The sequence below is a fragment of the Ambystoma mexicanum genome, chromosome 1q (assembly GCF_040938575.1).
Source record: "Ambystoma mexicanum isolate Mex_15411 chromosome 1q, UKY_AmexF1_1, whole genome shotgun sequence".
Taxonomy (NCBI): Eukaryota; Metazoa; Chordata; class Amphibia; order Caudata; family Ambystomatidae; genus Ambystoma; species Ambystoma mexicanum.
The window spans coordinates 1,306,130,300-1,306,154,815 of NC_090922.1; the positions used below are offsets into that span (position 1 = coordinate 1,306,130,300).

General features: G+C 46.5%; 1 protein-coding gene across 1 annotated transcript in view; it reads left to right on the plus strand.

The window, feature by feature from the left end:
• Positions 1–24,516, plus strand: part of NDC1 (NDC1 transmembrane nucleoporin) — a 367,243-nt gene that overhangs the window by 152,672 nt on the left and 190,055 nt on the right. The window contains exon 9 of the mRNA XM_069642162.1: positions 3,639–3,731. Within this exon, the coding sequence (XP_069498263.1) occupies positions 3,639–3,731 (93 nt within the window). The remainder of the gene's footprint in view (positions 1–3,638; positions 3,732–24,516) is intronic.

A 24,516-nucleotide genomic window follows, 5' to 3' on the forward strand; every position in this document is an offset into this window, starting at 1 on the left:
TGGCGGCATTATCTTTTTGGAGCCAGACACAGTCACCGTAATGACTGATCACCGCAGTTTACAATATCTGAAGTCGGCCAAAGCTCAGTCTTCCAGACAGCTTCGCTGGGCTCTGTTTCTGGCTGAGTTTGACTTTATAATTACTTATCGACCAGGCAGTAAAAACGGAAAAGCAGATGCCCTCTCCCGGATGGGAGTAGATGAACATTTGACCAATCCAGAACCAATACCCATAATCCCAGAACAAAGGATTTTGGGTTTGGTCAGCGCTCAATCCTTTGAAGACATCAAGACTACAGTCAAATCACTCCCAACTCCGGCCGATTTGCAGGACTGGCAATTAAAGGGAAAAGAATTCTCAGTGGATCAAGACCTACCATATTTCCGAGGACGATTGTACTTGCCCTGTGAGAAAATACAAAAACAAGTAATCTCCTTTTATCACGACTCTCTAATGGAGGGTCACCCTGACATTACCAAAACCATGGAAAAGATTAAAAGACATTTCTGGTGGCCGTCATGGAAGAAGGATATTAGAGACTTTGTAATCTCCTGCGGTGTGTGTGCCCAGAATAAAAGTCAGGAGAAACCAGCCGGCCTATTACACCCTCCAGACATTCCTCCCTGTCCATGGCATACCCTGTCCATGGATTTCATCACGGACTTACCTCCATGCTCTGGGTATAATACCATTTTAGTAGTCGTGGATCTATTCTCCAAGATGGCTCACTTCATTCCCCTGAAGGGCCTACCTTCAGCTTCAGTATTGGCCCGAGAATTCTTAGAAAACATCGTTCGGTTACACGGTTTTCCCTCGGTTTTAGTCTCCGATAGACTAAAACTATAGATAGATAAATCTACACAACGGAACTGAGCAACGGACGCTGCGCGTGGCTATTTATGGGCATGGTGACGTCTGCGCCGATACGGTGGCTTTCGAGGGACATCGACTCGGCAGACGTCGACGCGGTGCCCTCTACAGAGAAAAAATATCCGAGGCCAGCAAGCTGGAAATGAATTATCAAAGATCAGGAATGCGTCGGAGGAACATCCCATCGAAAGAACGTTACAAGGTAAGAAGTAACTTGTTCTTCTCAACTCAATCCTCTTCATACTTTCCCATTGTTATAAACACATCTGCTGACTAATGTATTTTACTTTGCTCTATCAGTTGGGTAGAATACTCTTTGATCATGAGTTTAGGATCTGAGAGGAATAACCCACAGCGAGGCAACCGGCTTACCCTGGAGTTCACCGGACTGTTGGTGAATATGGCAGAGCAGCTAAGTAATCAATCAGGATTGAGCAGTGTGGTTAAGGTTACAGTTGACACTTGATACAATGAGGGAATGTGCATAACACATTACTCAAAGCAAGACTGTCTGTAGCTTTACAGGAAAAAGAAATGCAATGTTGTAGGTGAATTTTGTAAAATGGTTAGTTCACATATTGAGTGTGACACCCTACAAAGTTCGGGTCAGCTGTTGCCTCTGGGCACCAAGGTTGCATAAGTTATTGTAAAGAGACTAAAAATCTGCCATAGGGCAATGCAGAGATGACAAAACCGTAGAAGCACACTCGCGCTTATAGGAAAACAAACATGAGCTGTCAGCTTGGACATTGTTTTTTGGAGCCAAAGGTCACTGCTGTCTTTGGTTGAGTATTGTTGGTTCTGGTGATGTAAAGGAAGGTTCTGCTACTAGACCAGACAAGGGAGGGAAGACGGAGGGAGGAAAAAAAAACAATCTTACTAGACGGAGTGTCATTCATATTGTGCAAGTGCGAGACACAAAGTGCAGGGGGCGGGGGGGATAGAGAGGGGAAAGTGCCATGGGGAGGGAAGGGGGAAGTGCAATCAGGGCGGCAGTTATCTGAGTTAGTGCAGCCACGGCAGCGCAGCTCTGGGTGAGTGCAAGGAGGCAGGGGACTCTTCTAGATACATCCCCTAGTGCAATGTAAGCCTGGAGGCAGTGCAGGGGGCTTCTGGTCAAGGAGGTGCCCGGTACCCGTGAGACTGAGAGCAGCCAGTCAGTGCAGCATACAGTTGGGGGGCATTCCAGAGGGCGGCATCTGCAGAGGAGAGTGTGTTGGCGGTGGCTGAGCGAAGGTTGGAGTGTATGTAGTGCTGCCACAGGCTCAGAAAGGCTTTTGGACAATGCAGAGTGTTTTGAACTTGATACTTGCTGCCAGTGGGGAGATTCAGGACTGGAGAGATGCGGTCCCTGGCTTGAAGCCAAGGACAAGTCTTGCAGTCCTGTTCTGGATTAGCTGCAGAAGGCCGAGAGTAGAGGAAGGCAGATTGACAAAGAGGCATTTGCAGTAGTCCAGCCTAGAGAGAACCAGGGCTCTGGAGACGGTGAGCTTCTGGGGGAAAAGTGAGAAAAGGAAGAATACCCAAGAGGATGTGCAGCTGGTTGTGGGTCTTCTTGACAAAGTCAGTGATGTAATGAGAGAGTGGAGTCGAAGAGGGCACCAAGGTTTTTAGCCTCGTAGTAAGGCTAAGGAAGAGGGCCCAAGGAGGGCGGCCAGAGTGAGAAGAGGGACAGCTGGAGCTGGAGTCCCAATGAGAAGGATCTCGTCTTACTGGCATTAAGGCAGAGATCGTTGGAGGCGCACCACTCCTGAATTACAGATAGTCCGGAATGAGTGAGAGAGGAGGCAGTGGGTAGCTTGAAGGAGAGCCGAGTGTCATCCGCATAACACTGAGTTAGAGGAAAAGGTAGCAATAAGATGGGCCAAAGGGGCCAAGTAGAGATTGAAGAGCCAGGTGGATGGGTTAGAGCTGTTGCAGGGTGGTTGACCTGACAGATGATCGGGTGTGATGCAGCTGTGTGGTAGCCAATGATGCAGGCCCAGTAGCCAGGCCGTGCAGACTGGCTCAGCAAGGGTGCTCAGTACCAATGTCTGCACTAGAGTAATTGTGTCACTGTAATGTGATTTTTGGGGATTATGTTGATGGTAGCGGTGCTTGATTTCGTCTTCACCCAGTGCACCTTTTTGGTAGCCATTGAGGGGGAGGGGTTACCATTTTCGTTTTTCTGATCCTGGCCGTTTTGTTTTCTTGGGCCTAGCTTTGTCTAGGTGGCCACAAGGTAATGACTTTTCTAACCATGATGTGTCTATCTGAACCCATCATAGCAGCCTCAATACCGGTCTCAACTGTTTTTGGCTAGTAGAGGTCCCTGGAAAGGGCCTCTCATTTTTGTGTGGGTGGCTTTGGCTGAGTAGCACTTTTTTGTGAGTGGCTGTCTGACTCTTGGCCAAGTATAATTCTCAGATGTATTAAGTTCTGTCCTGCCCATAACTCACTTTTGCTGCAGTGTTCCTGGAACTGTGACAGGTCTGCTGACTTGCTGAAGGAATTTTCCCAGAGATTCTGCTGTTTTGGTTGTTTTAATTAAAGCACTCACTTGGCAATACTTGCTAAGTGCAGGGGCTTGGCCTTATCCCAGTTTTGGTTTTATGGTTGTGGTTCATAGGCTGTTGGGACTGGTTGACTAAACAACATTGAAAACTCCTATACACTGCTCAAGTTTTGCATAGTGGATAATGACAATGTATGAAGACATTTGTGAAAAAGAGAATGTTTGGATACCCCCTTGGGTAATAACTATATTTTTATTTTTCATATTTGATAGGCTTATATTTTCCCAGTTCAACCGACATTTGCTCAAGAAACAGACCGATGCCTCCCTGCAGTCTTAAGCAACAACCCTCCGCTCATCGTCAAGGTATTTAATTTATTTTGACTTTCAACTTATGTAAGAGGTAATTGAACGTGAAACATTGGAGCCTTCCACCTATTTAGGAATGTAGAACAATGGCATATAGTTTTGTATTTAGTACCATGCAGTAACACCAAGATGCCACCTACGCAGCTCTGCGCAATTACAAACGTTGGTTACCAAAATAAAGCTACTCCTATAAATGTTCAATGTCCTTTTGGGATTGGTACCAAAGACTAAAGTGTGGGCACCATTGTGCTTCTCCGCTTTATCCTCCGCGCCCCTCTCTCACCCCCTATATCGCACCCGATTTCGTTCTTACCTGGACAGAAATGGGACATCTGCTGCTGCGGTCTTAATTCATTTTCACAAGCAGGATTACTTTAGACCTTTTTTGTTGGTGAAGATTGTTTTCACGTAGCTTTTATGGTGTTTCAATGTGTTTTAAGTACCATTGCCAAGATTTGTATGATTAACTGCACAATTGTGTCTTTAAAAGTGCATTGATGAGACCAAGCTAAGTTGGTATCTGTCTGTACGAAAGCTAGCACCAGACTACCCTGCTGGTCCACTCACTTCTGTATATGTTGGCCTTTTCCCTCTGCAGTGCAAGTACTACAGACTAGTCTAGTCTCATCAGTTGTGAATAGGTGTCTATCGATTAAATCTTGGCTTTTCCTGCTTTACTTTACCTTTGTTCCTAGCATCCCTGTCTCTTTCAACCATTTAGGTTTTGGGTCTTCAAATAATCTGATTGATGCAGCCTTTTGACATCTGATACTATGTTGTCATATGTTAACAGGACTCGCCTTTGGACATCTAACTTTTGCATGTACAGTTATTTGAGCTCTAATTCTGTGAGTGTAGTTTTACCTGTCAACCCATCCAGTTGTCAGTTCTCAGATTTCACGTTGGGCCCAAGTATTGAACGATACTGGGGAAACTTTACCTTGCTTCTTGGCATTATGGCACCCAGCATTCTAAATGTTTTCTTTTAACCAGTGTGAAACGTGGCTATCCTTTTTTTGAAAGATTGAACAAAGGTAGATATTTTGCACTTGGTTTTTTCAATTCAAGATAATGTGCACCATTTATTGAACCTTTCCAGTATGTATAATAAAGATTGCCCACGCTATCAGCTCAGGAAGTCTTCATTCTATTAAAGACAAGGAGGCGAGCATTATGCTTTACTTTCTTTTATTTGCTGCCACACCAGCACTTTAAAACTTAACTTTAATACTGCACATTTATGTTCTTACAAAACCAGTTGTGGAAAACGAAAATGGACCAGTTTAAACTTTTGTTTAACATCTGCATGTGATCACTGTAATCACCCGGGAACTACTAGTCCCATGATACTCATGTCTCTGGTAGCCCAATCCTCCCAGCTCTGCACCTATCAGGGGGCAGCCTCGTGTATAAGAACCCTTGTGCCCAGGTCCTTTCCTCTTTCTTTGTGTCTGGCCCTTAAACTCAATAGTCTCTTCGCCAACGGAGCGATCCTCTCGGGATGAACTGTTAACAATCCTCGGAACTGTAGGCTTTAAGGTCAAACGCGACCAACTTGACAGAACTTTCATCCATTTCGCGAGTTTCTTCATCCTGTAGTTTTCTGGTCATCTCCTAAAAGGAATGGAGAGTCATCATGAGGGTGGGAATGAGCAACGGTGTTACAAAGTTAACCACATGACAATGCAACTGATATGTTACTATTCTGGGTGGGATATAATGCTTGCCTCCTTGTCTTTAATAGAATGAAGACTTCCTGAGCTGATAGCGTGGGCAATCTTTATTCTATGACAAGACAGGAGGCTCGCATTATGCTTGTTCAACGCTGTTCACCACCCTATTAGGTATCTCAGATACAGGTTTTAAATAGAATGTCTTGAAGGTTGACTCGGAGGACCAATCTGCTGATTTCATAATGTCTTCTAGAGGCACCCCTGTAGTAAAAGCTTTTGAAGCCATCGCCCCCCCTGGCTGAATGCGCGCCAAATAGAGACAAGTCAATCCCTGCCCAATGCATTATTTCTCTCACCCATCTAGCAATGGTTGCTGATGCTACTGCATGATGGGGCTTCCTGCGCGCAATGAGTAGCTGGGACACTCCCTGTGGCCTAATATGCGCTGTTGCTTTCTCATAATCTTTGATACATTGCGCTACGCAAAGCTGTTTATTACTAGTGAAGTACGGGTAGTCAATCACACTCGAATCTGTCTTTGTCCTTTTAGTAATGGTAAGAGATATGCTGTCCGGATAGAATATTTTCCTATCGATTTCAAGAGCTATGACATCAAACTCTCCTACAGGCCGTAAGGCAAAGCAGCATGGCTAGCTTTCCCGATAACTGAGATCGGAACAAGTTCTCATTATCGGGGCCATGTAAGAAAGAGGCGAAAAACGTCTCTCACATCCCACAACACTTTGTACTTGGGCATAGGTGGTCTTTTGAGCTTCATCCCCCTGAGTAGACGTACAACTGCTGGGTGCTCACCTACTGCAGTGCCGTCTATTTCATCGTGGCCCGCTGAAATGGCTGACCTATACACTCCCACCGTTCTGAAGGCGCCGCCTTCTTGAAATTTGAAAGCTAGGAAGTTGAGGAATTCTACTTAAGGGGCTGAAACGGGATCAAACTCGTGCTCCGAACACCACCTGGACCACCCATTCCATGCCGCACTATAGCTCCGAAGGGTGGAAGGCGCCCAGGAGTCTCTGATACAATCTGCAGCGAGTTGTGAAATTCCTGGCAAGTCCCATCTTTTCCTGAAACCCTGCATGCTATCAAATGTAGCGAGCCCGCGGCCACTAGCGGGTGAGGATGGCCGGTTGGGTCGAGAAGGTCCGGCAGCTGAGGCACTATCCTCGGAAAATCCGTAGAAAGTTCCATCGCTACTGGAAACCAAGGCTGTGCCTTCCATAGGGGGAGCACCATCACAATCTCTGCTTGGTCTCTGCGAACTTTCGCTACAGCTTTCGTGATCATAATGAACGGTGGGAAGGCATAATGTACTGCCCCTGTCCAAGGTTGCAGGAAGGCATCTGTGCCCGCAGCATCCGGGTCTATCATCCAGCTGAAGTACCTTGATGTCTGGGCGTTCAGTCTGGACGCGATCTATGTGTAGGGGCCCCCATAGATTCTGCAATCGCTGGAAGACTTGTGGGTGTAGTTTCCAATCGCTGGAGTCCACAAGATAACGTGAATTCCAGTCTGCTACTTCGTTCTGCTTGCCTGGTAAGTATTCCGCTGATGCAGAGATTCTGTTTTGAAGACAGTAATGCCAGAAATTCTTCGCTAACTCGGCTAGCATTTTGGATTTTGTGCCTCCCAATTTGTTTATGTATCGCACTGCGGAGATGTTGTCCATCTTGAGCAGTACGCAACATTTCACTTTGTCTTTCGTAAAAGTGCGCACTGCGAAAGAGCCTAACAACTCGAGACAATTTATATGGAGGTGTAACTCTTCCTCTGACCACTTCCCTCCTGTCTGCACTTGTTCGCATCTGGCTCCCCAGCCTGATCTGCTTGCATCTGATTCTATTACTAGTTCTGGGGCATCGCCAAAAATGACGCGGACGTTCCAGGCCTTGATATTCTCTAGCCACCAGTTAAGCTCTTTGAGGGCTTCGCGGTCCAAAGTCACTAATTGATGGTATCGCAGACCTCCTTGGAGATGTTTTATCTTGAGCCTTTGCAGTGCTCGATAATGAAGAGGACCCGGGAATATCGCCTGAATGGAGGCTGCTAGAAGACCTACTACCCTGGCTAGTTTGCGAAGGGAAATAGGGATACTTTACACCCCTTCTTCTCAACCCCTCTTTGGGGGTGTCCTGCTGACATTCCTTCATCAGAGCTACTAGCCCGTCTTTTCCTGGCTGTGATCTGTCTGTTGTTCAGCCATTATCATTTCCAGTCTCTCCAATCTCTTTGTAATGGGCTGCACCCCTTGAGACCGCCTGCTGCAAGGAGTCTCCGAGTACCTTCTTAAAACTGTCAAGTCTGATTCTTGCTGGGAAGGATCCTCTTCCCACTCTTCTTGAATCCACTCCGGAGAAGTGGAAGGGGTGTTCGTGGGGGTGACAAACTGAGCCATAATCGAGGTGTTGGCAGGGCCAACTGCATGGAAGTCAGCAGATGAAGGCACTTCAGGCTCTACACACGTCTGAGGATTAATGTAGTGTGTGCCTGTAAACCGCTTCTTGCGATTTATAAAGTATTCAAAAGATATGTTTTTTTTTTTTTAAAAAAGAAATTCTAAATGAATCTGAAACTCTGGTTAACTACTTCGCTCATACGCGACTGCAAGCGCAATGTGAGCGGAAGCTAGAATCCCTGGGGAAGCTGGGAAAACCTGAGGGGGTTCCCGCTCCCACGGGTCCTAACGGCCGCCGAGTTCGCCGGCGCGATTATTAGAGCGCGGGGCTCGGCAGCCTGGAGCAAGGAGAATTACTCGCGGCTCCGGCCCTCGCCCGCTCTTTACCACACTCGCACTTTCGTGAAAGAAGTCTAATGCGCGCTTACTGAATGTGATACGCTGCGCAACGCTCACGCTACGCGTTCGGGTAAACTCTTTTGAGGAGAATGAAACTAATTCCATGCGCGCTACAGTGTAATGCCATACTGATATACACATATTACAGAAATTATAGAAATATATACGTGACTAACAATCCTTCTATAAGCAAAGATAGAGAAAAACGTCACTTATCTCATGGCAGCAAAAAGAAAGAGGAAAGGACCTGGGCACAAGGGTTCTTATACAGGAGGCTGCCCCCTGATAGGTGCAGAGCTGGGAGGATTGGACTACCAGAGACATGAGTATCATGGGACTAGTAGTTCGTGGGTGATTGCAGTGATCACTTGCAGATGTGAAACAAAAGTTTAAACTGGTCCATTTTCGTTTTCCATAACTGTGGTTTTGTAAGAACATAAATGTGCAGTATTAAAGTTAAGTTTTAAAGTGCTGGTGTGGCAGCAAATAAGAGTAAAGCATAATGCAAGCCTCCTGTCTTGTCATAGAATGTTCGATTTTTAGAAGCGTATCTCTTTAGGTCAACATAAGTGTGCTGTTTTACAGACTACATCATTGCACAAACTGTAAAATAATTGAGTCATTACCAGTGTAAACTAGCATTGGCAAAGCCGATTATTTCGGTGTTTGTAGTTTAGTATATTATACTAATAATAAATGTGGCATGGCATTGTTTTTACTATGCATCAAGGGTAAAGTAAACCTAACAGTTTATTGGCCTGTCGACCCAAGTAATACTTCCCATGTTTGCTTTACCCTTCATGTACAGTGAATGCATTTTACTGTGCATCAAAGGTGTAAAGCAAAAGAGCATGCCATGCCCCCAGCATCCCCACCAGGTGAGGGCTGATGTGGGCATGGCCCTACTCCCCTTCACACACAGACATGCACCAATTTCACACGCGCATCAACATATGAAACCACTTCTGGCACGAATACATAAAAACAAAAACGCCAACATGCATGCTACATGTACCCGCTCGCACCTTCACCGTACGCTGTGCTGCCACGAAGGACCAGATGGCCTTCCCGTCTCAGCATGGACACACGGACTATCTGTCAGCATATGTTGTGTAGAGATGTGTGGTGTGGATGCAAGCAGATAAATTAACTTGTAATGTCTGTTTACATACTGTGTTGGGTCAGAAGGAGGTGGACACTTAACGGGCATGTTGAATTATATTTATTTAAATTAATAAGGAAAAGGCCTAACTTTCCTGATTGCTAGAGGGGTGTCCCTGCCTATGTAATATATGTAAAGGTGCTAGTCAATCCTCAGAGTCCCAAAGAAATATATACATCCTCAAAAGCTAGTTCCAACTGACCCTACCACTATTTTAACTAACTTAAATTATACTAGGAGAATCGTCTCGCCTCTCCTCTGTCTTGACGGAAAGTCTCTTTAATCTATAATAATTTAATCTTTAAATCTCTTGCCACCTTCTGGATTAGTTCTTGTAACTATTCCACAATGTTCTTTGTTTTTATCTCCCTTTTCTAGTAGCTTTTCGACAGTCCTGTATATCACTTTCTTTACTCTGACCCAGGCTTGAATGTCTTCCTGTTTTTGTAACGCAGGTACTCCTGCGTCCCGTCCCCTTTCCTCCATACTTTTGGGACATTCCGTCCATTGGGGCAGGACCGGAGCACTTTTGAAGCATCAAAAAATAACTTTTTGTCTCCTTTTTTATTTTTACATGGGCGACTGCACCGGACTGTGGCCCCCCTTCCTGATCTCTGCCCCACGCATCACCCTTCAGTCCTTTTCTCTGTGCGGTAGGGGTCAAACGCATTAGCATCTTAACGACGACTTTTTTTGTTCCCTTGTCCTTCATGTTCCTGCTCCGGTTCCATGTTCTTCTTTCTTCAGTCCATGCTGTAGCATCTGGGATTCATGTCTGCTCTTGTGCGAATGTCGTTTCGCGAGGGAGGATCCCCATTCTCTGTCTGGTGTGCTTGGGCCCGGAACACCGGTGGGACTCTTGTGTCTACTGCAACTCCCTCTCCATCCGTGCACTCCAGCTTTGGCTTGTCAAGTGGGAGATGTTCCAACGGATTCCTCCTCTGCATTTACGGCAGTTCATCGTCTGGTAAGTTCCTTCCTTTTTAGGGCACCCAGGCCAGGAGGACTCCTTCCTGGGGTCTTCTGGTTCCAGGAGGGGCCCAAGTGGCTCTGGTACGAGGGCTCTCCCTGAGGTGTCCTGAATGGGATCGAACCTGGACTCCTGAGTTTGCTCTGAGGATCCTCTCAGGGGGCTGTCAAGACCTGATCTTCATCAGAGGTTTCCCATCTTGGGGCTAACGTTAGTCCCAGTTTTTCCGGGGCTGTTTTCACCGCGGTAGTTCCAGAGGTTTCCAAATCTGAAACTAAAAATACCAAGACTTACTCGCAAGGTGTCCTAAAGGCACAAGTATTACCCCTGAGGATCCCCGACGATGAGCTATAATTAAAACAGGCAAGATCGAGGGGCCCCCTCCGAGGGCTCTGGCTACGGGGGCATGATCCTAAGCCTTCCCACAAACAATACTGTGGTCGAACCTATCCTGCTGAGGGGGCAAAGAAGGAAGGCAAACGCCTTAATTAAGTCCAAGTACCAGCCCTGCCGAGGTTCACTCACCGAGGGATAATTCTTCAGAATTATCCCTCGGTGAGTGAACCTTGGCAGGAATCTAAGGAGTCACAAAAGCGCTCCAGATGTGCTAGCAGCGGCTATGCCGAGGTTCCCTGTCACAAGGCTAAAATGGACAAAAAGTCCCAATATACAAAATGGCAGCACAACCCACACAGTCGGAGGTGGCCATTTTGACTACCTCTCTCAAACTAACGTTCTCAACGGCTGGTACGGAGGGGCCTGTTTGAGGCCGAGCAGCTTTTTCCACAGAATGGGGACAATGGGAATCTGTTCTGCCCTCCAATGAATTGGCGTGCTCGTTTTCTGCTGCCACACAATCTGGCTCCCTCCTACGTCTGCTTCCTTAGTTTACGTGGATTCAGCTGGTGGAGGGCCTTCATGGCAACCAGCCACTTTGCAATCCAGGGGGTATGCCCCTTCAGAGCGGCCTCTACCCCCTCCTGTGCCTAGACCTTCCTATGAGGACGTGTTTGGCAAATTCCAGCTCCTTATGCACTCTGACCCTATGAAGGCATACTTTAAGGATCTGTTAAAAGAAATGTATCCTAAGCCTCTCAAGCCACAGACTGCTCAGGCAACTCCTCAGCAGGTTCTAGTAGTGCCTCCCCATCCTCTTCTGGTGCCTCACCCCCTCCCCGCCCGCAGTCAAGTCTGCCCACTGGTTCTGATTTGCCATGTGCTGTGGATCAGTTCGCTGTTCAGCCGCACTGGATAAAGATCAAGTGGACCAGGATAGCGAGGACCTTCCCCACTCTCAGAGCCTTTCGTGACCGGGTTGTGGATATGATGGCGTTGCTAGATATTCCGAAACTGGAGCCTCCGCTCCACAAGAAAGTGTACTTTCAGGAGCCTTTACTCTTTTGGCACAGGAGCACACTAGCCTTTTCCTTCGAAAAGATGTTCTATCTGAAGCCTGCAAGGTCTGGGAAAAACTTTATTCCGGGCAGCACCTGAACAGACAATTGATGCTTGCTACAATCGTCAGAAGACATAACCTTGACTGCATGCCCACACACCTCATCAGCGGTGGTGGCAGCAGTCTTAAGCCCTCATTGTTAGGTAAGAATTGATGCAGTCGCATTGTGCGAGACTACACAACTTATCTGCTTGGTATTGGGGTAGTATAGGTCTGTACTACACACGTTGGTAGTGTGACTGAGCTGTCAGGCCTATCTGAAGATGGGTACATGTGAGCTGTAGAGCTGTACAAATAATCCGTAAATACAAGTAGCCAAGTAACACTTACCCTCACGGTTTCTGTTATAGTTATTTAATTAACATCCATTTTTAAAGAAGCGTTCTTTAAAAAGGCAATTTGTGTAACAATATAAATGTACTGTAAAAGTACTTTTCAGATTCAAAACAAGTCGGTGGATAATCTTTGGATATGCTTCTTGCACAATTCCTACACCCTGAGGTGACTTCAATTTATAAGGACAGTAATGGCATGTTTATATCACACTGGTTATACTTTGAAGATTCTGAGGTTGCAGAAAGGAAAGGTTTAAGGAAGGAAAAGGTTAAACGGGTAACCAGTAAATGTGAGGACAACTAAACCTTCCAATGAAATCTAGACAAGCCTTTTCCAGCAGTAACTGTTCACAACAAGCTACCACCTATGAGGGACAAACAATATCAACGTCAATGGACTAGAAGAGTCTTCAGGGAGCCAGGACAGCCAAAGTCAATTGGAACAATGTATGGAGCTGAGGCACTTAGATCGGAAACAGTCTTGCACAAAGTCAGTTTGTAGAAAATCACTTGTGGGTCACAAGCTGTTAAGTCTGTGATAATAGAGTTGGAATTGACTCTAAAGGTAAGCCAATGCAATTCCAAACTGGTAAAGGCACAGCTAAAAGACAATACGGTAAGTACCCCTAGCCTAAACAGTACCTCTGGTTTGAAGAAGAGTGGTCTGGCTGGATTCTGTCTTGCTGCAGCGGTGCAGACCCAGTGTTCCTGAGCCTCAGTCATAGGCACAAGAGGGAGGACGTCTGGAGAGCTCCTGCAGTGGTACTCGGGAGGTCGTCTGCAGCTATGGGCTCCTTTCGGTTCACCAGCACTTCACGGTTTCAGTGCTTGGCAAACAGCACCGTCGCGGATCTTGGATACCGGTTGGGCTTCCTTTACTCCTTGGGTCCTGCACTCTGGTGAGTGGACTCGATATCTGGTGGCCTGCTTCTGGAGGGTCCTTTGACTCCTGGAGCTTCTAGCCGGATTTCAGACGTTTCACTCGACTATGGATTACTGAACCCCTGGCACTCAGCGAAGAAGTACAGCCAGTCTGGGAAGATGGTCCAGTGGAGTTCGTCTGGGGGTTAGTTCACATGAACCCGGGGAGGGGGACAAGAGTAGTCATTTGGTCCAGAACTTCTCTGTTGAATTGATAAAGGAGTTTCAGCACAGCATCAGAGCTTCACCAGGCAATTCAAAGGTCCAGGAGGATGCAGCAAGCTTCGTTCACGGTTTGTTCATCAGGTCTTTCGACCAGTAGTCAACTCTGCCTCTAGTGCCAAAACCCTCGCCTTTTTAAGCAAGTTTCTCCCATTCATGCACAGCCTAGGCTGTCGATCACACAGCAAGGTGGCCTGTCCATAAAGGACAGCCAGCCAATCAGAACTGGTTGCATTAAGCCATTCCAAGAGACAAAGGACAGGAGTTTCGGGAACCTCCCTCACATCCTGCGCTTCTTCACACCATGCAGCCAGAGGCTGACTTCAGGGCTGAAGCTTGCCAAAGGCAAGACAAAAAGGGCTTGAATCTGTTTCGACGCACAGAGTAAAACCCAAGAAAGACCTCCCAAATGGAAATTGTCAATAAAAGAAGTCGGTGGGGACATTTTGACAAGATGGTCACCCATGGGTGCTGTACTGCAGCTGATGGTTCAGCCTGCGGTAGACAAGCACAATGATAGGACAAATGAAACCACTGCCACCAGCCATTTAAAGTAGTGAGGGTAACATAAATGTAATAAAAATGTTACATGAGAATGTAGCAAAAAGGGGCTACTAAGTATCCCTCTAGCACTCCACGTAAGATGGTGTGTGCACGTAAAATGGTGTGTGCTGGACCTACAATTTCACTTTACTATTCTTGGGAACTATAGTTTGCACATGAAAGTAATTCAAACCTTATGATAAATCCAACAGGATTTCTCCGACACTGCACTGAAGGTGCTGTGCCATCATACAAAAAGTAGATGCCAGACTCCAAAAAACAGGGAAAACACATAATCCAAATCTGCTCAAAACACATGAGCAAGTGAGAAAAAGGTCTCACTAAGTCCAGGGTAAAAATTCAGTCCTAAGTCCAGCAAAAGAGCTGGGGTCTTAAAGGTGGGAAGAATTGAGCACTAAAATGAAAATTCTCTAACAGTCCACGGCAGCTTCTCAAGTCCTATCCAAGGAGGACAACCTCTTCTTGATGCCATTGGGAGGATGGGGGAGTGGGGAGAGGGGGGAAGTTCTGCTCTCCAGCTGTGACAGGCGAATACTGAGTTAATTCGAGCAGCGGAAAATCTCAAGCTGTGGAAGGAGCTTGATGAGTTTCAGGAATGTATCCCTCCTGACAGGCCCCAAGATTTTAAAGAAGGCTTATCAGATGCCAGACTGGTGGCTCAAGACCTGCTGGAGGCCACAGCCCATTATGTAGACACTTCTGCTCCTCTGGGCCTGATGGTTGGTGTAGACATCTCCCGCCAAGCGTGGCTGCATGGTACAAAGTTCTCAAAGGAGGTTCAGGACAAAGTACTTTATTTTCCCTTCGAAGGTAAAGAACTGTTTCACTCCTCCACCGATGAGGAACTTGATAAAGCCAAGGCAAGCACGCAAACGGCTAAATCTTTGTTGGTCCTTGCCAAAACCTCAGCTAAAGCAGCCTATACTCTGAGGTCGGGGACACAAAGTCCTTCCCAGGTTTCAGAGGATTCAATGAGCGCCGCACAGAAGGTCCCTCTGGTGGACCTCGCCACAAGCAACAAAGGCAAAGTGGCCAGTTTTTCAGTCGGTCAGCAGCCTCCGCTTCGGCGACAGGTGGTCTCGCTGGCAATAAACCATCTAAATGATGTTTTCCTTCTGTCTAGCGAGCTTCCAGTGGGAGGACGAATATCGTCTCATCTGAAGGCGTGGCAGACATCACAGAAGACTGATGGGTTTTGTCTGTCACCCGAGCGGGCTTCCGTTTGCCCCTCTCATACCCCACCCTCTCACCCTCTTCTTCAGCAGACTGGGTCGCCCTCCCTCAGAACTGAGGTACAGAAACTTCTAGACATCAGAGCAGTGGAACCAGGGCTATTACTCCTGTCTGTTTACAGTGCCCAAACCCAACCAGGCTGGCCTGCACACTATCCTCAACCTCCAACTTCAATCTCTTCCTACCCCAAGAGAAATTCAAGATGATTATGCGCAGCCAGATAAGGTCCTCTCTCCGGAAGGATGATTGGCTTAGTGTGGTAGATCTTCAGGACGCTTACAGGCATATCCTGATCTGGGGTCCACATTGGCAATTCCTGTGGTTTTCAGTGGGAACGGAGCACTTCCAGTATCGAGTATTTCCGTCTGGTCTCAGCTCGGCACCTGCTCCAACTGGGCTGTTGGTGAACTGACGGCAATCGTCTGATAGTTGCTCAAGACCTGATTTTTCTAGGTTTTCGTTGGGATACTGTCGGGGCCAGAGTGTTCCTGACGGAGGACAGAATTGCGGACCCATCAGCTATGTGCCCGCTTTTCCTTCAGTCCTCCCACATGTTGCCCTGGTGGTACCAGAAACTCCTTGCTTCTTGAGTGTGAGCCCTAACGCTTGCAAGACTGAAAATGAGGTGCACACAGCTTCCTCTTCAGAACTGCTGGTCTCAAGCTGTGGACCCGGACACCAGAATTATTCTGGTTCCATCCTCCATGACTGCAGATCTTCAATGGTGGTCATCCACCAGGAACCCACAAGTCACGATTACAACAGACTTCTCCCTTCTATGTCCCATAACAATTACCTAGAGCTTCTGGCAGTTTTTCTAGCATTAAAAGGTTTTCAGCCCTCATCAACAGTGGTTAGACCTTGCACAGACAATTCCGTAGCAATGTTCTACATCAACAAGGAGGGGGGTCACCAGGTCCCCTCCTCTGGTGGATCTAGCTATCCAGATTTGTAATTGGGCAATCCAGCGCAATGTCTTCCTGCAGGCCATGCATATTCCTGGTCACATCAATGTTGCCGCAGACTCCCTGAGCCGACAGTCTGTGGCGAGTTGTGTGGGAGATGAATAGCGATTTTCTTACCAGGATCTTCCTGCAATGGGGTTCTGCAGCGGTGGACTGCTTTGCAACCTCAACAAACAGGAAACTTCCTCTTTATGCATCGGAGACGTCTCGGAGTGTCTTCCTTGTGGGACGCTCTCGAGATACCCTGGGGAAACATGAAGGCTTTGCGCCTTCCCGCCTTTGCTGTTGATCGGTCGCTCTGGAAACTCAAAAGCGCTTCCAACTGCATTCTCCTCTTCATGGCTCCTTGGTGGGTAGCCAGTTTCTGGTTGTCGGAGCTGCAGCACCTATCGCTATGCAATCCGATCAGGTTGCAGCAGAATACAGACCTTGTCCACCAGAACAACCAGTTTTGGCAACCCTCCCCACAATCCTTCAGCTTGGTACCCTGGTACTGGAGTTCAGGTCCTTAGCATAGTTCAACTTTTCAGAGGATAATGTGCGCATAATTCAGGTGGCACGTAACCCTTCTATGAGGGTTCAGTACAAAAAGCAAAAGGCTTGGTTTTTGTCATTGGTGTCTAGCTAAACAGCTTTATCCTTGACAGGCTTCTGTTGACTGTATCTTGGCTTTTATATCGGACCTTGCAGCCTCTGGCATCCACATATTATCATGCAGGATGTACCTATCCGCCATTGCGGCTTATCTGTCTACAGACAGTTGCTCCTTTTCACTGGCAAACCCAGTAATAAAGAGGCACTTTACAGGTCTTCATCTATTTCCTCGGGTAAGGCGTCCTCATCCAAATGGGGTCTGAATGTGGTCCTCACTGTTTTGTATGATAAGCTATTTGAACCTATGACCACTACCGAGCTCCTGTACCTTTCTTGGAAATTGGCCTTCTTGATTGTGATAACATCTACGAGAAGAATAAGTGAGCTTCAAGCTTTGTTGAACATCTGTTCCGAACATTCCACAAGGCGAAGGTTGTCCTTTGTACTCATCTTCCTTCCCTTCCAAAAATTCTTTGACTTCCACTTAAACTAGTCAATATCCTTACTTCCCAAACCCAGTCTCCAATGCAGAGGGTTCTACACAACCTAGATGTCGTATGAGCTCGACAGAACAATCAAACGTAGAAGTTCTTCACAACTCTTTGTTACATTTGGTGACCCAAAAGGGGAACCTGCTTCGAAAGTGTAATCTCGCGTAGGATCGCTTCATGCATCTCCGATGCTTACACAATTCAAGGCCTTCAGCCCCCAAACGTCCGTGGCAAAGCAGCTGTCGTTGCCTTCCAGAAATACGTCCCTTGGAGTCCATAGCCAAGGCTGCTACGTCGGCTTCCCCTTTGGCTTTTAGCAGACATTGTCTTGACCTGTGCTCCCGGTCTGATGCCCAATTCTGCCAGGCAGTTCTTAAGAACCTGTTCCAATAGGGGAAATGTCCATCCTCCCGTTTTCTTTGGTCAGTGCTTGGGAATCTCCCAACAGTATGGAGGAAAGGGGACGGGACGGAGGAGTATAACAAAGTTACTCACTGTAGTGACTACTTTACTCCTAGTCCATAGTCCCCTTCCCTCCATACGCCCGCCTGCCGTCCCCTCTAATAAGTATCCTCTGTTTTGCTACATGGTCCTTCGACTTTGGCGATGGAAAAGGACTGAAGGACGATGTGTGGGGCAGAGTTCAGGAAGGCAGGGCTATGTCGGTTGTGGTGGCCCTGCGTAAAAATGAAAGGGTAAGTTATTTTTTTTTGATGCTTAAAAAGCACTCTGGTCCCGATGGACGGAATGTCCCAAAAGTATGGAGGAAACAAGATCATGGACTATGAGTAAGGATGTCACTATGGTGAGTAACTTTATTTCCTCAGATGGGATATACTTGTGGTTTGAGTCCCCGATCCCCGTTGCCCCAAGCCCAACCGCCTGCTCCCTCCCCTCATTTGGGGTTGGTCTAATTTATCAATGTTTTCCATATCTGGCTCACTTGCATTCAGTTCACATTCAGGCTCATGGAATACTTTCTCTAGATTGTTTCACTCTTTATCTCTGGGGTCCTTTTCCCAGGATATTTGGGCCCATGTCTTAATGCCTTCTTCAGTTATCCTCTTTATCACTGTAGCACAGTTTAGTGGGAGTTTAGTAACTTGTCGCTTCCACTGGGATGAGTTTCTCCCACTTTATAATGATGACCTGGCGGCCTCCCGGTTCTGCTGTTTTCCCCGTCTGGGTCTGCAGGGGAATGCTCTCTGGCTTGGCACTCGCTCGGATTGGTTTCCTCCATTCTCCATACGTGCTTCTTGATGCTACCAGTGAGCCATCTGCGATCTTCGAACTCATTGTGACTGGGTATGGCTATGGGTAGCAGGGCTGTTAGGACAGTTTTTCTGAAGTCCACCTAAGGGCTTAGTAAAACCAATCAACTGAGGCAGTACAAGACTCCACTCTTAGTATACGGCTGTACCACCTAAGTATATGGTAGCGTAGGCAGAACCTATGAGGGAGAGAGGTCTGTAGGAAGGTACAAAGAACTTGTATACCAAGGGTTCAACAGAAACGCTTACAACCAGAAGTATTATAAAAAATAAAGGTTTATTATAAATGGAAGTTGGGGCAAGATAAATTATTGGGTCGGGAGGGTAAAGTACTTCGTCATAGGAGCATGAACACATTAGAAAAAAAGATGCTTTGAAGTACAAAGCATCTTTGCATAAACCTTGTTCAGAAAACAAACAGTATCTCTAGGCAGTTCCGACCATATCAGAACACATTTAGTATAGGACACATGTATTCATGGGGAGTAAAACCATAAATTACGTTCTGATTACTTTCAGTAATACAAGAGTAGTAGACTCTAGCAGTTGTGCAGTGACACTCGGTTAAGGAACCACTTAATGAACCAACCTGCAGATAGACTAGTGGAACACTCATTCAAGGAAAAGTAGAAACCTATAACCCCATTCAAGATAAGTTATGCTGGGTGAGTAAGACCTTTTTGTGTAATATACAATTGCAGTTCCTTTTCTGCTCAGTGGAACACAGTCTAAGGTAAGCGAGGACCCTTTGCACTAATTTAGGATTGCACCAAGTCAGCTACACCTACAAAACACTTTTCGGAATGGTACACAGCTATTCTAGGCAGGTAAAACCTAATGTTGTAATATACAGTTTAACTTGCATTTCAGCTCAGTGGAACACAGACTAGGGTAAGCAATAATAGCTATTCAAGATAAGTAAAACGCACATCTTTTTAAAGGAACTACCATAAACTTAAAGGTAGGTATAGACTGTTTTCAGAATCTGTATAAAACGGACCAGGGAAAGCAAAACTGAAGGTTATGCTTTAAGAATGACCCATTGTTATTCAAAGTAGGTAAAACCCCAGGCAGACATAGTTTATACAGGCTATTCAGCAGGCCAGGGGAAGCCCAGTTGGTGAACTTGCACACTTATATTCTAAAATAGTTTAACAGCATTACTTTTGGAAAGAGGCACAACCAATTCACAGGTGAGTAAAACAACTTTACATATACCTTTTTTAAGAATGGCAGAACACATTCAAGATGAGTAAGAACATGTGTAACTACTCATTCTCAGAGTTAGTTACCAGCCAACTCTTTTACAAGTAAGTAAACTTTTAAACACTTGTTCTCTTTTCTAGGCAAAGGCCCAATACTTAGAAAGCATTTCCCTATTCTTGGAGCAAGTGCACATCAGACATTTCAGGAAGGCACAGAAGGAGCACTAGTCAGTTCCTCAAAGAGACTGTTCACACAAGTAAGTATTATACTTTAGAGAGGTTGAAAGGGTCCAGGGACTACTGAGATGACTCCCTAGGAGGATTCCAGCAGTGGGCCTGGATGAACTGGACGAGCGGACTCCAATCACAAACATCCCAAAGCTACACAGGAATCACAAAGCCGTAGTACTTCAGCATGGAAGAAGAGTTACAGCAGGGGAGACGTCAGGATCTGCAGCCAAAACCCCGGTTGATTGATTTCCTTTGTCATGAAGATGGAGGACGTGATTTGAGTTGAAAGGCAGAATATCGCTGATTGGATTTGTGTTGCTAATCTGGTCCAGTACTCTGGTGAGGGGACTTAAAAGACTGGAATCCCGTTTCCGCCGGTCCAGCATGATGCCATCAAAGTTTCATCTAGATTCAGCATTCGAGGTCAAAAGGTTTTGGGGTATTACAACCCTGCAAGGTCGCAGCACGATGTGGGATGGCTCAAAATGAGGGGTCTTCATGAGTCTAGTGGATCTCTCGCCAGGCTCTTGGTTGTTTCCGTCATTTTCAGAGTCCCCCAGGTTGCTTGGAAGGAAGGATAACCTGCTCCGGTTACTAAGCAGGCTCTCCTGACCCTAGAAATAATCGAATCTGTGGTTTCTTCATCTTCCTCTTTGGATTCTGGTCCAGTGCTAGACTACCTCTTCAGCTACCGGGATTGGGCTTTTATGCAGGAACCCAGCCAATCAAACAGACGTGCAACATTCAAACTTTTGGGGGGTAGGGTGGGCTGTTTTGGCAGTCCCTTCAGGACAGCCAGCCACCCAGTTTGAACAGTCTTCTCGCTGGCAGGCTAGAAGACCAAGGGCTGCAGAGTTGTGGACTCTTTCTATTCCTGCCTTGAGACACTTTGGAGCCTGCGTGGGCTTGACCGAGGTCTCCCACCGAAGATCGAAATTGCACAAAGGACATTCCCGCCCTGGAGGGCAGGGGAAGATCTAAGAAGGGACAAGAAGCACGAAAATGGCAGAAAAGAAGACGGGGCCATTTTGGTACAATGGGCACCCAAAGGTGCCTTTACTGCAGCTATGAAAACAGCCCACGGTAAAGGTGCACAAAATTTGTAACAAGGTTCACTGCCACCAGCCACTTAAGGTAAGCTTGTCCCTGTAACAGAATTGTTACAGTGCTAGTGAGAAAGGGTTAGATTTTATCGCCCCAGCTCTCCACATAAGGTGGGGTGTGCTGGTTCTCACCTAACACAATGTAGAAGAGATAGAAATAGCCTTTCTACCCTTGGGAACTGTAGTTCTCACAGGATTAGTCGGCGAAAGTAAAGGGGGAGCTCCAAAGGGCAACCCTGTAACAAAGTAAATATCAAAAGTTGTCAGAGGATAACTTTAAAAGGACACTATTGAGAGTCTTAAAGATGACCCCCATAAAAAGAGTAAAAGGATATGCGATTGTGGAAAAAGGTTCCCACTCACTGAAGCATAGGGAAAAAATAATCTACCAGTCCAGCAAAAAGTTCTGGGGTTCGCACAAGTGAGGTAGATTTGCCACTAAAGTTAAAATCTTACCTAACAAGGGTGTCTTGTTGACTCAGCTGGGTGGTTTCGGCGTTGTTAGGTGGCTGTATTGCCCACCCCAAAGTTGTGGTCACGCCACCACAGGGATTGCCATTCCCCTCTCCTCTGCTTCTCTCAGCCTGTAAACGTAGAGCTTCCAGTGTTTCCCTCTGGCATTCAGTTTCACTCAGTCATGGACTCCGCCTCCTCCAGGCATCACGTTGTCAGGGGGCTTCCTCTGCTTACGTTGGTCTCTCTCTGGCTCTCTGCGCTTCGCCTCTCCTTGGCATGCTCTCCTCAGTCTTCTAATCTCAGTTGTATGTGTTCCTAACGAGATGTGTGGATCAGTTTTCTTGTTCATCCAGGTTCATTTTAGTTTGGCCTTTAGCCAAGTCTCTGGGTACTACAATGTCGTTCAGATCTGTTAGGCCCATAAATGCTACTAGGCTGGAGCATCTAGGGAGTTCTTCACAAGAACGGTAGTCCTTGTCCCCAAAGGGGAGTCTCTCCCAGTGAAATCCCACTTTCCCAGTTCTCTATTGAGTGTTGCAGAGCGGGCTCACCTCCCACCCCCTTAGTGAGAAGGGACGAATACCCTAGATTCGTCACAATACATACTCATTACATTAAACACTTGCCTGCTCGCACCCTCACCATGAGCTGCCAAGGAGGACAGGATGGCCCCTGCCAGCCACAACATGGACATGCTGACTGACCGGAGAGGACTCCACTCTTGTTAGTCAGTGTGTCTGCAGCCCTGCTGCCTCTCATTATGTGCTTTGCCTCCTCTGTGTGCCTCCAGTTGCATACTTCACGGCAGGCAGAGGCAGAACTCTTATGACTCTGCCTCTGCCTGCTGTCAACGGATCCTCTGGTGGCACACGGGAGGCTGAGCACATAAGCGTAGATCACTGTCCGCTGCTTCACAAAACATAATTCTCCATTGGCCAAATTCATTAAGGACCTACAATCATCGGTTTAAATGGTGGAAGGCCATTTTAAAGTAATGTTTACAAGTGACAAATTGTGCATTGGTAATTGCATACAGAACATTGACAGTTGCCATGTCAACCAGACACTGTTCCAAAACCACATCTCTGCCTTCAGTACCAATGGTTTCTGCGTTATGGTGGTGCTTTGCACCTCCAAAATGCACCAAAACCAAAAATAGTAATCTGCTTTTTTTCTAGTGCTATTTTTGTAATTGTTTTTCAGGAAGACTAAACTGTGCAGTATGCTGAATAACCAGTTTCTAACGCTTATTGTGAATGTTTTACATTTCTTTCAGTATTAGTAAAACTTACTTCACAACTGAGAATCTTTAGAGCATTGGAAATGAAATAATTATTGCAATTGGTTTCTGTTATTGCTTGCCAATGAGATGGTATACTCTTTACACTTAATCAGCATACATCAAGCCACTCTTGAAAAACACAAGTGGTGACGTAGATGACCTTTCCAACTACAGGCCGATCTCTAACATCCCCAACCCAGCAAAACTTCTAGAAACCTACGTATATAAACTAACCCAAGAACACGTAGAAAAACACCACCTGCTGGACCAAAATCAAATCTTGTCCAGCGAGAGGAACGGAAACGGCACTATTATCCATCTGGGACGACCTCAAAACTAACGCAGACTCAAACACTACCTCAGCCCTTATTCTACTCGACCTCTCTGCAGCATTTGACACAGTTAGCCACGACACCCTGACCAAAAGATTAGAAGACATAGGCATAACAGACACAACACTACCCTGGACCAAATCATTCCTAGCAGACAGAACAGAAACGGTATGGATCAAACCTTTCAAATCCACTCCACGAGTTGACTGTGGAGTGCCACAAGGATCCTCACTATCTCCACTATATTTCAACATCTATCAGACTCCGGTCATCATAATCTTCAAAAAATACAACATTACATGTTACAACTACGCAGATGATACTCAGATCATCTACAGAATCAAAGACATTGATGCCGACCATTCAACCCTAATCGACTGTCTAAAAGAAGTCTTCAACTGGATGGATGCCAACAACCTGAAAATCAACCCAGGAAAGACAGAAATCATGATCGTATCCAAAGACCAAGAGAACGAAACCACCATCCCATGGCCTACGGAAATGGGGAAACACACCAACACCATCGAAGGTAGTAAAAAATCTGGGAGTCCTAATGGACAACACCGTTACCCTGGAACCACAAATAAATGCAACAGTGAAGAAATGCTTTTTTCTCCTCCACACGGGAAGAATAATACTACCTTTCCTCTCCTTCACACACAAAACACTCACTATCGTCCTAATCATGTCAAAAATCGACTATGCAAACAGCCTCAATCTCGGAATGCCAGAATACCTCCTGAAGAAACAGCAACAGATCCAAAATGCAGCGGCAAGACTGCTCCTCAAACTATCCAGAAGAGACCACATCACTCCAGCCCTTAAAACACTACACTGGCTCCCAGTGAAGCAACGCATCACCTGCAAAACAATGTGCATAACGCACAGGGCAATCAGCGGACAACGAGCAGAATTCCTACAAAAGAAAATAACGGTCTACAAACCAGCGAGACCCCTCCGATCAAGCAACGAAATCCGCCTGGAACTCGAACCATACCGAACTATACCTTAAAAAAAAACTTGGAGGCACCTCCTTCTACCACTTAGCCGCAAAAACCTGGAACAACATCCCAAAAGAAATAAGAAACACTGAAGATCACCTAAAATTCAGGAAATCACTAAAAACCTGGCTCTTCAACACCACAGACTAAATCTTGAAACCAAAACTGGAAAAAAGATGACTAAGCCGGAAAGGACACAGACTTCCCCAACCCGAGAGGGCAGCTCCCACGGCACCTGGACGGGGGACACCGGATAGACTGGACTGAGTCAACTATCCCAGACAATCCCACCAACACTTTCGCCCGCCCCTTAGTTACCGCCAGGTACCACAGTAGTGTGGAATTGTCGAGATATTGGCAATCACCACACTACCTGAGAGGTCGACATTTGCAGATGCACTGGCCACAGGAGTATGAAGGGAGGATAAGGGGAGCTATGAGAGAGCATGTTAGAGGTGGGGGCCAGAGGAGTAAGGTACCTTGTATACCAGTCAGACCCAGGT